The sequence below is a fragment of the Rhododendron vialii genome, chromosome 7a (genome assembly GCF_030253575.1).
Source record: "Rhododendron vialii isolate Sample 1 chromosome 7a, ASM3025357v1".
Classification (NCBI taxonomy): domain Eukaryota; kingdom Viridiplantae; phylum Streptophyta; class Magnoliopsida; order Ericales; family Ericaceae; genus Rhododendron; species Rhododendron vialii.
The window spans coordinates 38,464,211-38,479,130 of NC_080563.1; the positions used below are offsets into that span (position 1 = coordinate 38,464,211).

General features: G+C 37.8%; 1 protein-coding gene across 5 annotated transcripts; it reads left to right on the forward strand.

Moving 5' to 3' along the window:
• The first annotated feature begins 1,384 nt into the window (after window positions 1–1,384).
• On the forward strand, window positions 1,385–9,631 carry LOC131332289 (G2/mitotic-specific cyclin C13-1-like). Of its 5 annotated transcripts, none has more exons than XM_058366434.1 (7): window positions 1,385–1,860; window positions 7,629–7,861; window positions 7,964–8,116; window positions 8,212–8,245; window positions 8,356–8,505; window positions 9,023–9,142; window positions 9,238–9,631. In XM_058366434.1, exons 1-7 carry the CDS (start codon window positions 1,564–1,566, stop codon window positions 9,310–9,312), a joined length of 1,062 nt encoding a protein of 353 aa, XP_058222417.1. In that variant the 5' UTR covers window positions 1,385–1,563; the 3' UTR covers window positions 9,313–9,631. The 5 variants fall into 5 exon arrangements, with proteins under 5 accessions (XP_058222417.1, XP_058222415.1, XP_058222416.1 ...); XM_058366432.1 differs by having other exon boundaries at window positions 1,388–1,860; window positions 9,008–9,142; XM_058366433.1 differs by lacking the exons at window positions 7,629–7,861; window positions 7,964–8,116; window positions 8,212–8,245; ... (1 more) ...; window positions 9,023–9,142; window positions 9,238–9,631 and adding exons at window positions 2,607–2,839; window positions 2,951–3,103; window positions 3,199–3,232; ... (1 more) ...; window positions 3,947–4,066; window positions 4,162–4,704 and having other exon boundaries at window positions 1,436–1,860.
• The last annotated feature ends 5,289 nt before the right edge of the window (window positions 9,632–14,920 follow it).

Here is a 14,920-nt window from a genome sequence, read left to right on the forward strand (position 1 = left end):
TTGGATTCACTCAACAAAGTCAAAAAAGTAAAAGAGCTTGTCGTATAGATGGACAATGAATATTCTCTCTAAAAGTCATTTGAATGTAGTCATTGACAAGAGCAGCAAGAGTCGATGGTTTTGGTTTGAGTCGATGAGGGATTAGGGAAAGATGTTTGCATTTTTCTCTACTGAACACTGTCATTCTTTGATAATAAAAAAAAACACTGTCATTCTGTTTTGTGGGTATAATGCGAAATTGCAGAAATTTGAGCAGCCAAACAGAGCCCTTGTTGGCTAAAACATTAGGACCAGCACGCGGCTGCACAGCAAAACGACGTCGTTTTATGGGTGTGCTGGTCCTAATGTTTCAGCCAACAAAGGCTCCGTTTGGCTGCCCAAATTTCTGCAATTTCACAGCATAGTCCTGGATCCCAAAATACATGTCCACTTTATTCTTATCCTTGAAAAATTATGTCGAGAGTTCCTAAAATGCCCCTCCCTTTATGGTGGAAATGGAAGGATTTGACTTTTGGAACATTGGGGATGAAATTGATGCCATTGGCATATTGGGGACGACAATAACACCATATAACATTGGCGAACAAATTTGTTGAGGGGGTGATCATTTCCGCACTCGGCTACTTAATAACCACACTCCCCTTTTTGTTTTTAGTGTGAAGTTACCAAAACACCTTTCAACTTTGTAATAGTTCTTTTTTATTGTTATCCAAGTGAATTGATTTTTGTAAAATGTTTAAGGATATTTTAGTAATTTCACCCACTAAAAACAAAAAGAAGAGTTTGGTTAAAAAAGAGGAGTGCGAAAATCACTCTCTATTTGTTAATAAGCCAATCTTTTTGTTTCTTGTCAATTTTCACACTTTGCGTTTTAACAAACGAAACTAGTCAATTTATCTTAATTTTAAACTCAAGAAAATTCTTTTAATTTTGTAACCTCTTCTTAATTAATTTAATTTTTTAAAATAAATTGAAGAGTTTTATCTTTCTCATCAAATCTTAATATTGCACTAAATAACTTTTAAGTTGTACCCATCTTTCATTTTAAATTTAACTTCTATGTGACATAGATTCGGATTACAAAAAATAGCTTAATGAAAATTTGGTCTATTTTGTTGGTTGTTTGAAAGTGCTATTTCATCAGCCAAAGTCCTTAGTGAATTTGAACTATTGAAAGTCGAGCTAAATGTCCAAAACGCGTCCCTTGCAATTCAGATTTGGATCGTGGAGAAGTCATATCGGTTCATTTTCTTATAAGGAGTAAAAAAAGAAAAGAAAGTAGTACACGACTTGTGATGAAAACAGGATTACTCGAACACCAAATCAAAAATCATATTTCCCCTCCAAAAACCCAAAACTTCAAAAACCACAACACCAAATCGAAAACCCAAACAAATCTTAAAGCGCGCAACACAAAAAAATTTCAAACTGCAGAAGTGGCGGTACACATATCTCTCTCTCTCTCTCTCTCCCTTCGCACTACAAAGCCTCACAGCTCACTACATCGTTCCCTCCAAACCCTTGCTCTAGTTTCCTAGAGTGAGAAAAAAGAAAAAAACAACAATGGCCGACAAGGAAAACAGCGTGCGGGTCACGCGCTCAGGGAGGAAGAGGGCGGCGCCGGAGCCTCCCCATCCCGCCACCATGAAGAGGGTGGCGTTGGGTGAGATTCCGAACAGGTCGAATATTCCGGCGACGAGGGATCTGGGTTCCGAGCCGCAGCCGAAGCCGAAAAGAAATGTGAAGAAGAAGGGGAGGAAGGAGGTGACTAGTACGAATGTTGAGGCGAAGAAATTGGAAGATCCCCAAATGAGTGAGCCTTTTGAGTCTGAGATGTATGAGTATCTTCATAATATGGAGGTTAGTGGGTCTCTATTGATTCTTTGTTAATCTGGTTTGAATGGAAATGGGTAATGCTTAGTTTTGTGGATTGAAGACTGGGTTGGTGTCAAAATCAAGAATTGGTTCAGTTAGGTTGAGCCTTTTATTCAACTTCATTTGTTTTGCGTTCAATTTGATATGTATCCGTTGTAACTAAGTAAATTAGGTACTTTCCGTTCCATTTGATGACGGTACAGGTTAGGGCTATTGCGTTCCGTTCCGTTCCATTAGATATAGGCATAGTTTTATTACAATTAAGGAATGGGTTTTGTTTCAACATTGATTACGTCTCCATTTTCATTGATCTTTCCACGTAATTTTGGGTTTTGCCTTCAATTCGAGGGTTTTTTTTGCAGTCATTGATCTTTCCATGTTGAGTTGGGTATTAGCGTTGAGCATTTAGGAATGGTTTGGCATCAACTATCAATATTCACAGTTTGGGCTTACTAAATCTAAGTGAACAGGAAGCCCTGGACAAAGCTCAATGGAAAATGAGGATTCATGTAGTCTACCCCAATTGATTGGAATACAAGACTCAGTTTGGTTTGGTTTTGTTAGATGGGGGTGTTTCGCTTTCAGTTCTGTTTGAAATGGGTATTCTTAATTTTGAGAGCTGAGTAATGCGTTGCTTTTGAACACCAAAAAGTCTGGCTTTCATATGAATGAGGTTTGGTAGGTATTGGTATTGGTTTTCATGTTTTTGGCCTGTTGGTTTTTTTGTTCAGATGGAGGTCAAGAGGAGACCATTACCAGATTACTTTGTGAAGGTCCAGAAAGATGTTACCCCTACAATGAGAGGGATTTTGGTGGATTGGTTAGTGGAAGTTGCAGAGGAGTACAAGCTTCTCTCTGATACTCTCTATCTATCCATATCTTACATTGATAGATTTTTGTCCGTGAATTCTCTCGACCGGCAGAAGCTTCAGTTGCTAGGGGTTTCTTCGATGCTCATTGCATCGTAAGCATCTTGGTCTCTTGTTTCAAGTTTGGTTTTTGCTTTTGAACATAATCCCGTTTCAGTAATTGATCATTTGATCCTTCTGTTTCTTTGTTGTATTGTGATAAGCAGAAAGTATGAGGAGATTAGTCCTCCAAAAGTGGGAGATTTCTGCTACATAACAAACAACACATATACAAAGAAAGAGGTGGTAAAAATGGAAGCTGATATACTTGGGTATCTAAAGTTCGAAATCGGCAGTGCCACAATTAAGACATTTCTCAGGTACACCACTACACCTAAGCTCTAATATTCCATGTATAAATGAAGTTTGTCACTTCTAGTGATTGACTATTGCTGCCTTGTTGATTTATATGCAGAATACTCATAAAAATTGCTCAAGAAAGTTACAAAGTGAGCTTAACCTTGTTTCTCTCTTTGACTATCTAATGCCAAACGTGAGGGCTTTTAATTGACGCATCCGATGTTTTTTAATTTTATTTTATGTTTTCATGATTCTGCAGACTCCCAACTTGAAGTTGGAGTTCTTGTGCTATTACCTATCAGAGTTGAGTTTGTTGGACTATGGCTGTGTGAAATACTTACCATCTTTGGTGGCTGCATCCGTCATATTTCTTTCGAGATTCACAATCCAATCAAAGTTACATCCTTGGGTAAGAACCTGATTTTCATACTCACTTGTTTTAGTTCTAAGCTTATGTACAGAAGAGATGGGTCAAGATTTTGATTTTTAAGTAGTAAAGTCAAAAGTTTAGAAACATATGTAATCTGCTGTCTGCATGCCCTATTTGATAATTGTGAATAACAATTATTTTAGAAACAATAAGTAGGTACATGTTTATTGTTAGTTGATTTGGTTTGTCTTTATCGATACACAAGCAAACTATGGACTAATAGTTGAAGAATGACAACATTTTGAAATTTGGGAATTTATTACTGTAGTGGGGTTAAAATAGAAAAATCGCTTGAAAAATGTAAAATGCTCCAGCAACCTGTCAATGCGAGTGGGGTCAGTTGAACCCTTATTGTATCCAGATGCATCTGCTCATCCTTGTATGCGTAGCCATATACTAATTTTATATGCTTTTATAGACTTCATCCCTGCAGCATTTTTCTGGATACAAACCGGCAGACTTGAAGGAATGCATTCTTAGTATACATGATTTGCAATTAAGCAAAAGGGCAAGTTCTTTGGTGGCAGTAAGAGAGAAATACAAGCAACATCAGGTTTCCATTTTATTCAATCTTTTGAATCCTTTGTCTTGTAAACAATTATCAGTAAAATGGGCATCTAATCCGAATTCCTTATTTATTTGGAACAGTTCAAATGTGTGTCCAAATTGTCTTCTCCTCCGGAGATACCAAATTCTTATTTCGAAGATGTTAAAGAATCATAGTTGGAGTTAGATATTGAGAAGATGAAGAGAAGATTATGCATGTGGATAAAGCTTGAGAATGATCTTACAGCAGAAAATTGCCTCATGTTCCATCGGTAAATCCAGCTTCAAAGAAGGGAAAATAGTTTCCTCGTAGGAATTCTTATACCAGAAGGTTAGCTTGTTCACCTGGTCTATCCTATTAGGTTGTTTTGAGTTTTGTTGTGATCAAAATGTGCTGGAAGCCATATTTCTCCATGGCAAGTTTTGTGTGTTACATTAGGCTAGTAAGTACGGATTATGTTGATGTACATAGCTAGTAGAAGAATTTTGAAGTATGCCCTTTCGGTATTTTGCGTTTCAATTTACGCTTTTGAACCGGCAGTCATCATCCGGTGGTAGAATGGAACTGATCTTGAGTGCAATCATGATTCAACATAAATATCCTACCTAGTTAATGGTTACCTGGTCGTTTGTATTGAGCTCTGCTATCTTTTTTCTTAGAATTTGTATGGAGTAGTTCTTTAGGGGCACTTACAGTAGTTTTTATTGCCCAAATTCTATTTCTTGATATCTAGTACTAGTTCCAGGATTCCACTTGTAATATTATTGTCTATAATTGATTTCTTCTGCGTAATACTAATTGTGGACCCGACTCCATTAGTAAGTGCTACAATATCTCTTGCCCCGGAACCCATCATCATGTACCCGACTCCATCAGCATGGAAACATTTTCTTTTCCAAGTGAAATCCTCTAAGTATGAATAAGAAACCTTCAAAAATAAAAGTTGGAATTTTCTTGCTCAAACTCTTTGTTATGAATGTATTATTTACAGAAAGTCTGTCCACATAGATATTAGATGCATAGATTGTGCACAATTTTTTTTTTGTGAGGTCCACCACAGATTCCACACAATCGATCCGAGTTGTTCATTGAATGAAAACACTTTTTCAATGGTCTCTAAGAAAAATCAGCTTAATACGATAGTTATAGGTGCTCGATTTAATTATTTAACTTTTCATTTTCTAGAAATCTCATTGAAAAGTTAGATAATTGGGTTGAGAATTTGTACGTATAGGATTTAGCTAATTTTTCATAAGGACTCTTGAAAAAGTGTTTTACATTTAATGAACGGCTCAAATCATTTTTGTGGGACCCATGGTGAGTTTTACAAAAAAATCTGTGCACAATCTGTACACTTTTGTTTGTGTGGGTGGACTAGTTCTATTATTTATGTGATATTGATAACAATGCATTAACTGCCTCGCCCATTTTTTGATTCAATATTTCATTTTGAGATGTCCCAAAAATACATGTCCACTTTATTCTTATCCTTGAAGAATTACGTCCCGAGTTCTTGAAATGCCCCTCCCTTTATAGTGGAAACGGAAGGAATCTAACTTTTGGAACATTGGGGATGAAATTGATGCCGTTGGTGTATTGGGGACGACAATAACACCGTATAACATTGGCGACCAAAATTGTTGAGGGGGTGATCATTTCCTCACTCCGCTACTTATTAACCACACTCCCCTTTCTGTTTTTAGTGTGAGGCGACCAAAACACCTTTCAACTTTGTAATAGTTTTTTTTTTTTTTTTAATTGTTATCCAAGTGAAATGATTTTTGTAAAATGTTTTTGAATATTTTGGTAATTTCACCCACTAAAAACAAAAAGGAGAGTTTGGTTAGTAAAAAGAGAAGTGCGAAAATTACTCTCCATTTGTTAATAAGCCAATCTTTTTGTTTCTTGTCAATTTTCACACTTTGCATTTTAACAAACGAAACTAGTCAATTTATCTTAATTTTAAACTCAAGAAAATTCTTTTAATTTTGTAACCTCTTCTTAATTAATTTAATTTTTAAAATAAATAAAGAGTTCTATCTTTCTCATCAAATCATAATATTACACTAAATAACTGTTCAATTGTACCCATCTTTTATTTTAAATTTAACTTCTCCGCTACATGGATTCGGGCTACAAAAAGTAGCTTAATGAAAATTTGGTCTATTCTGTTGGTTGTTCGAAACGTTATTTCATTGGCCAAAGTCTTTAATGAATTTGAACTATTGAAAGCCGAAATAAATGTCCAAAACGCGCTTCTTGCAATTCAGATTTGGATCGCGGAGAAATCATATCGGTTCATTTTCTCATAAAAAAAGAAAAGAAAGTAGTACACGACTTGTGATGAAAACAGGAGTACAAAATTCGAACACCAAATCAAAACCCAAACAAATCTTAGAGCGCGCAACACAAACAAATTTCAAACTACAGAAATGGCCGTACACGGATCCTAAAATAAAATAAAATACAGAAATGGCCGTACACATCTCTCTCTCTGTGTCTTCGCACTACAAAGCCTCACAGCTCACTCACATCGTTCCCTCCAAACCCTTGCTCTAGTTTCCTAGAGTGAGAAAAAATAAAAAACAACAATGGCGGACAAGGAAAACAGCGTGCGGGTCACGCGCTCAGGGAGGAAGAGGGCGGCGCCGGAGCTTCCCCATCCCGCCACCATGAAGAGGGTGGCGTTGGGTGAGATTCCGAACCGGTCGAATATTCCGGCGACGAGGGATCTGGGTTCCGAGCCGCAGCCGAAGCCGAAAAGAAATGTGAAGAAGAAGGGGAGGAAGGACGTGACTAGTACGAATGTTGGGGCGAAGAAATTGGAAGATCCCCAAATGAGTGAGCCTTTTGAGTTTGAGAAGTATGAGTATCTTTATAATATGGAGGTTAGTGGGTCTCTATTGATTCTTTGTTAATATGGTTTGATTGGAAATGGGTAATGTTTAGTTTTGTGGATTGAAGACTGGGTTGGTGTCAAAATCAAGAATTGGTTCAATTAGGTTGAGCCTTTTATTCAACTTCATTTTGTTTTGCGTTCAATTTGATTTGTATCCATTGTAAGTAAGTAAATTAGGTACTTTCCGTTCCATTAGATGATGGGTATAGGTTAGGGCTATTGCGTTCCGTTCCGTTCCGTTAGATGTAGGCATAGTTTTATTTTACAATTAAGGAATGGGTTTTGTTTCAACATTGATTACGTCTCCATTTTCATTGATCTTTCCACGTAATTTTGGGTTTTGCCTTCAATTCGAGGTTTTTTTTTGCAGTCATTGATCTTTCCATGTTGAGGTGGGTATTCCTAGCGTTGAGCATTTAGGAATGGGTTGGTATCAACTATCAATATTCACAGTTAGGGCTTACTAAATCTAAGTGAACAGGAAGCCCTGGACAAAGCTCAATGGGAAAAGAGGATTCATGTAGCCTACCTCAATTGATTGGAACATAAGACTGAGTTTGGTTTGGTTTTGTTAGATGGGGGTGTTCCGCATTCGGTTCATGTGAATGAGGTTTGGTAGGTATTGGTAATGGTTTTCATGATTTTGGCCAATTGGGTTTTTTTGTTCAGATGGAAGCCAAGAGGAGACCCTTATCCGATTACTTTGAGAAGGTTCAGAAAGATGTTACCCCTACAATGAGAGGCATCTTGATGGATTGGTTAGTGAAAGTTGCAGAGGAGTTCAAGCTTCTCTCTGATACTCTCTATCTATCCATATCTTACATTGATAGGTTTTTGTCCGTGAATGCTCTCAACCGGCAGAAGCTTCAGTTGCTAGGGGTTTCTTCGATGCTCATTGCATCGTAAGCATCTTGGTCTCATGTTTTAAGTTTGGTTTTTGCTTTAGACATAATCCCATTTCAGTAATTGATCCTTCTGTTTCTTTGTTCTATTGTGATAAGCAGAAAGTATGAGGAGATTAGTCCTCCAAAAGTGGAAGATTTCTGCAACATAACAAACAACCCATGTACAAAGAAAGAGGTGGTAAAAATGGAAGCTGATATACTTGGGTATCTAAAGTTCGAAATCGGCAGTGCCACAATTAAGACATTTCTCAGGTACACCACTACACCTAAGCTCTAATATTCCATGTATAAATGAAGTTTGTCACTTCTAGTGATTGACTATTGCTGCCTTGTTGATTTATATGCAGAATACTCATAAAAATTGCTCAAGAAAGTTACAAAGTGAGCTTAACCTTGTTTCTCTCTATGACTATCTAATGCCAAACGTGAGGGCTTTTAATTGACGCATCCGATGTTTTTTAATTTTATTTTATGTTTTCATGATTCTGCAGACTTCCAACTTGAAGTTGGAGTTCTTGTGCTATTACCTATCAGAGTTGAGTTTCTTGGACTATGGCTGTGTGAAATACTTGCCATCTTTGGTGGCTGCATCTGTCATATTTCTTTCGAGATTCACAATCCAATCGAAGTTACATCCTTGGGTAAGAACCTGATTTTCATACTCACTTGTTTTAGTTCTAAGCTTATGTACAGAAGAGATGAGTCAAGATTTTGATTTTTAGGTAGTAAAGTCAAAAGTTTAGAAACATATGTAATCTGCTGTCTGCATGCCCTATTTGAAAATTGTTAATAACAATTATTTTAGAGCTAATAAGTAGGTACATGTTTATTGTTAATTGTTTTGGTTTACAAGTACGGGGACTATTTGTTTGGAAAATGATGCATGGCAACTACATATTCTTTATAAAAATGTCTTTATCGATACACAAGCAAACTATGGACTAATAGTTGAAGAATGACAACATTTTGAAATTTGGGAATTTTATTACTATAGTGGGGTTAAAATAGCAAAATCACTTGAAAAATGTAAAATGCTCCAGCAACCTGTCAATGCGAGTGGGGTCAGTGACCCCTTATTGTATCCAGATGCATCTGCTCATCCTTGTATGCGTAGCCATATACTAATTTTATCTGCTATTATAGACTTCATCCCTGCAGCATTTTTCTGGATACAAACCGGCAGACTTGAAGGAATGCATTCTTAGTATACATGATTTGCAATTAAGCAAAAGGGCAAGTTCTTTGGTGGCAGTAAGAGAGAAATACAAGCAACGTCAGGTTTCCATTTTATTCAATCTTTTGAATCCTTTGTCTTGTCAACAATTATCAGTAAAATGGGTATCTAATCCGAATTTCTTATTTATTTGGAACAGTTCAAATGCGTGTCCAAGTTGTTTTCTCCTCCGGAGATACCAATTTCTTATTTCGAAGTTGTTAAAGAATCATAGTTGGAGTTAGATATTGAGAAGATGAAGAGAAGATTATGCATGTGGATAAAGCTTGAGAATGATCTTACACCAGAAAATTGCCTCATGTTCCATCGGTTAATCCAGCTTCAAAGAAGGGACAATAGTTTCCTCGTAGGAATTCTTATACCCAGATGGTTAGCTTGTTCACCTGGTCTATCCTATTAGGTTGTCTTGCCCTGGAACCCATCATCATGTACCCGACTCCATCAGTATGGAAACAGTTTCTTTTCCACGTGAAATCCTCTAAGTTGGAATAAGAAACCTTCCAAAAATAAAAGTTGGAATTTTCTTGCTCAAACTCTGTTAGTTATTCTGCGTAAGGTTGAAGAATGTTGAAAAGGGGTAAGAAGAAATAAGCATAGAACCCAATTAGATGGCGGAACAATGCTTCAAAGGAACAAGAGTGAGGGAGATGTGGAGATCATACAACATTCACAAGGGCTTGTTTGACAATCCGGGTATCAACCAGTAAATGGGGTATCATATGCATGGTTTGAACCAGCGGTAGCGGTCACGATCTCTTGGTTTTGGCGTGTAACAGTCGTAGCGGTAATAAGAGGCTTTTTTTTTCTTTAAAATTTTGCACAGGATATGAAAAGACGAACGATACCTATGTAAAATTGCACAGCATATCTATGTAATAAGGAAGACAATTGAAATTACCCCAAAAAAGAAAGGCAAGAAAATTGAAGTATTCTATCAAAAAACGCAGCTCCCTTTCTATGTAAAATTCACACCTCCTCTCTAATTTATTTTCCTCTCCCCTCGGTCTCCACCCGAGGTTTTCACCACCCTTACACGGCGGTGGGAGGTGAAGATTTTTTACTCTCATGTGTTTTTTCATCCTCGGGGATGGGTTTCTTTTCTCTTAATCTTGAATTTTAGTACTCCCATATACAAGGAATCAAGGGATTGGGATTTGCTGCCAAGCAAGGGTGCTTGGCAGCGGTGCCGAGCGGCCGATCTGGCCGTTCATTTCGGCACGGACGGCTTGGATCTATTTTAAGTGCAAAAAAATTTGTATCGTCCATTGGTCGGATTAAGATTCGAGCCCTCGAGTGTGGGGTGCTTAGCAGCATCTTCGGGTCCGGAATCAAGGCCTATGTGTGCCCAAGAATGCCGTTTTGGACCTCGTTTGGTGAAACGGCTCCTCTTTCTCCAACGTTCTCTTGGATCTTCTGGGTGGCGCTGCTAGCCTTTGGCTGCCAAGCAAAAAATGCCCTTGTTTATTTTCTCTGTAGTTCAAAAAATGCAGGGGCCACAAGAGGCGCAAAAAGGAAAGAAAAGAGTTCGTCCTTCATCAGTTCATTGGGAAGGACCCCTGCACTCTCAAGTAATCAGTTTATGCTTTTACTCAAGACTTGACCACTCAATATTCGTACTTCAGTAGGCCAAGATTGCTCATTACTGTTTCCAGTTTTGGTCCTATTGCCTGTTGGGAACATCCGAACATGGGTTGGGAACATGTTTGGAAGATTTGAGACTCACATCGAATAAAGGAAGAGTTAGATTTTCATATATAATTGGATGATTCATCACTTGTAACACTTAAGTCTTTTAAGTAGATATGAGTTATCTAATGTATAATGGGTCCAGGCAATGTGGGATGGACTCCGAAGATACTTCCCAACGGATTGGGTCTACACGCACATGGGAGAACCTCTAGACGATCAGACTCCCAACAGGTTCGACGGTTAAGCTGTTCGAGCTAGTTTGCCCACACCTCGACTAATCTCTCCTCGGTCCAATCAAAAGTGGACCATTCACGAAGAAATTAGGAGATTTACAAAGAATTACTTTCTTGCGGTTTTACCCCAAGAATTAAACATTAGTCAATTGTGTGCGGTGCAAACCCACTAATCAACCGGAATAACTATGCTAAAGTCAATATCCCATTGATGACTGAAGATTCAAAACAACCATTCTACTCAGATTTTCTTCCCCTTTTTTCATTCTTTCTTGTCGTGGGTGTGGGTCTCACGGCAGAAGTAGCTATAAAAAGCAAAATTGACCAATTGGCATGGAAAGCAGACAAAAAACACAACCCAGACAAAGTAAAAAAGCGCAAGAGCCAAGATTTGCATACATACATATTAACCTTGATGGATTTGGGCTTGGAATGTGGTCCGAGTCAGTGACCCTTGTTTTAAGGGACTGAAAGCTAGATGGAAAAAGCCAAAGTTCTCGTGAAGCATAAGCATAAAGAATTTGTAAAGTAACGGGGAAAAAAAGTTCCATCGTGAGATGTGTCCCTTGTTTGCAGGTGTACTCAATACTTTCTTTTTTCCTCCTCAAGTGTATTTGGATCAACTTACGCGTATTTTAATTAATTTTTTTCGCGGTTCGATAAAAACAAATTATTCACGCCGATACTAGAAAATTTAAAAAAAATTATTTTCTTCTGGCTAGTCCTAAAGAATGAAACACTGATTACTTTGTGTGGGACCATACTTATCAAGATCTGACCAACCCTTGGGGCTAGGGTGTACTCAATACCACCAAAATTACATCTTGTACCCCTTATGTGTTTTTGATAAAAAGGTTACATTTTGGAAAGTGTAAAAAGGTTACATTTTGCAAAGTGTACCGTTTCTTAAACAATTCTAATTCCAGAGTATTACAATATTGTTCTTTTCGACAATCCAAAACTATTGCCGAACCGTTTGTCATGTACGAAGGCTCCGTTCTGCTAAAATTTTTATTTTTAAAGTATTTATTTCTCATTTTATGTGATATGTCACTCTCTCATAATACATCACTTTTAATTTAATAAATAAGTACGTACTTATTTGAGTAATTAGTGGAACGGGGCTGAACTCAATTTTGCAGTGAGCTGATGGGGTCAAAAGGATAGTGCATGCTCCTTTGCTCTAAAAGTCCGGTGGTGTAGCCCAATAAACGAACGAGCAATGCTATAAATATAATTTTGGATACAGTCGCGTTCGAAACCGTTTGACAACAAGCGTTGAGTTATTTGTGTTTTAAAACTTGTGTGCGGAATTTTTTTGTAAAACGAATTACTTATGAAAACTTTTTGTTGCACACATTGGCGGCAATGCTAATCATGCATGAGAAATCCTGAAAACGTCTCGTGGGGTTCTCTATAATTTTGGCGTGTTCTTTTGTGCTTAGTGGAACATCAAGACCCATGGATGCAAAATTGAACCCTTCTTTTGGGCGCTACTATTTGCAGCTCTTTATTTTCTCCCATAGCGGGTTAAAAATTTTCAATTATACTCGACAGTTAGTTATCGAAATTGAGATATATTTTCAGCATCTAATTACCGAAATATAATATTTTTTTCAACAGCTATTTACCGAAAATGTATGTTCGGCAGTTGTTTACCGAAAATTGAACATATTTTCGACATGTAGTTACCAAAATATAATATTGTTTTTAACAGCTATTTACCGAAATGTTATGTATGATTTTTAACAACCATTTACCGAAATGTAGTGGGCTATGGGAGAAAATAAAAGGCTGCGAATAACAGCGTCCCTCCTTTTTTTTTACCCCCATTGAGTGCAAAATTGCTCTAATAGCCCTTCACGTAGCTTATTTTTGCATGTTTGATCCCTAGAAAACTCTAAAATAGCCCCTAAATCCCTAGAATTTGGTGACTGTCTATTTATTTCTTGGCTAAATTATTCTATTTAACTTCTTTTCTTGGACAACTTGACTCTACTACATCCAAATTCTCGCTCAGCCATTGGCCAGACCGATCATATATTGTCGCAATGTGACGACTAACAACTATTGATGTACGCTATTATCCTCCTTATTAGAAAGAATTCATATTGATTGAATAGTTTAGTGTACTGTTGTGTTTGGTTGGTAGTTTAGTTTAGTTTAGTTTTGGTAGTGGGTGGAGAGAGAAATAGGGTAATGATTGGAAATAGGGATAATGATTGAAGAGAGATAGAGAGAGAAATGAAATTAATAATTAGAGATATAGGGTAATGATTGAAGAAATATATAGGGTAATGATTGGAAACAAAACTAAAACTAAAACTAAATTGGCAACCGAACAAAGCCTTTATGGTTTCAACTTTCATGTGTGTTTTTCCGCTAGTGGGCAATGGAATTGATCCCACAAGATTAATCGAGGTGTTCGTGATATGGCCCGGAATCCTGAGTTTATAAAAGAATGGTTTCATGTGTGTTTTTCTTTGCAGCAGTTGTCTTTGTGCTTTTCGGTTTGTTTATTCACATGTGTCCCTTTAAAAAGGTGTCAAAACTTCCACAAATTCCTAACATTCCAAACTTCTCTTGCATTTTCTAATAAAGCCATCAACTTTTCTGGCTTCCTCTGTTTTTTTCCCCTCTCTCTAAATCCAAACCCGTTATCTCTCCTCTTCTTCTTCTCTCTCTCTCTAGACAGAAAAAATGCAACTGAAAAAGCTAGTGGTGTTGATTCTTGTATTGTTAGCATGGTGTGGAAAGCAAAACACAGCCGGCGCTGGAATGAACAGAACCTCACAACAAGAAGGGCAAGAAAAACACCATCAAGAGTCGAGACAACGGCAGCGTCCGAGGGATTCGACGGACGCGTTTTTCACGAGCAAGAGGAGAGTTCCGAATGCTTCAGACCCTCTTCACAACCGTTGAAAAAGATCTCTATAGTTATGGTCCTTATGGACATTGGTTTTTTTTCTGTTTTGTAAGTTGAAGGCTCAGAGGAAAGCAGAGGAATAGAAAGTGTGGAAAAGGAGAGTTCCGGGCATCACAAAGTGGGACTTGGGGCCTTCTGGGTTTAGGTGGTTTGGAGCATGGCGTGCCTTTCTTATGCCAAAAAAATGGGTTCATTCCGAGCTTGAAAAGTTGATCCGAACCGTTCACCATGTAGAGCATGTAGAGATTGAAGAAGGTACATTCAGTACTGGAGTAGGGTCACTTGGCCCATTGAATTTTTAATTGGATTTTTCTTTTTGTGAATTTAACGCCACAAGTAGAATGGAATTGCCTCAAACTTGAAGAACCCCACTAGAGTTTTTGCTCGGATTAAAATCTGAGCCGTCTATTGCTGAAATGGATTGCTGGATCGGTCGCACTACAACACTATAGGGCAGGCCGACCTATAGGATCCCCGGATTTGCTTTATTTAACACTACAGTTTTGCTAATCCCCTAGTCACCATCATGTGTGCGTGAATAATATACATCCGGGCTCGTATAGTCGTATGCTTGCTTTAATTCACTCAATGCAAAGTTCTAACAAAAAATTTTGCAAATATCAATACATATTCAGAGGTTCCTATGCAAAAGTTTTGGAAGTTATTTTGAAGTACAATTTTTGGCATCTATTTTTTTCGAGAATGATGTATTCCGATTACTGAGTCATCGATGTCCGATTGTTTTTTTTGTTGTTGCAAGGATGTTCCACTCGGCGAGCTCTACAACATAGACATGTGTGTAGTCTGGACCGACTTTTGGGATCGAGATGAACCCGTTTTGAACACGCAGCAGCAACCAATGCACAGCAAGAACCCGGTTCCCGCAAAGTAGTTGTTGGGGCAACTGTCCTTTGGTCGGTGCATTTTGTCAAACGGTTGGTGGGTATTGCGGGTTGCTGTTTCTCTTTTGAAAA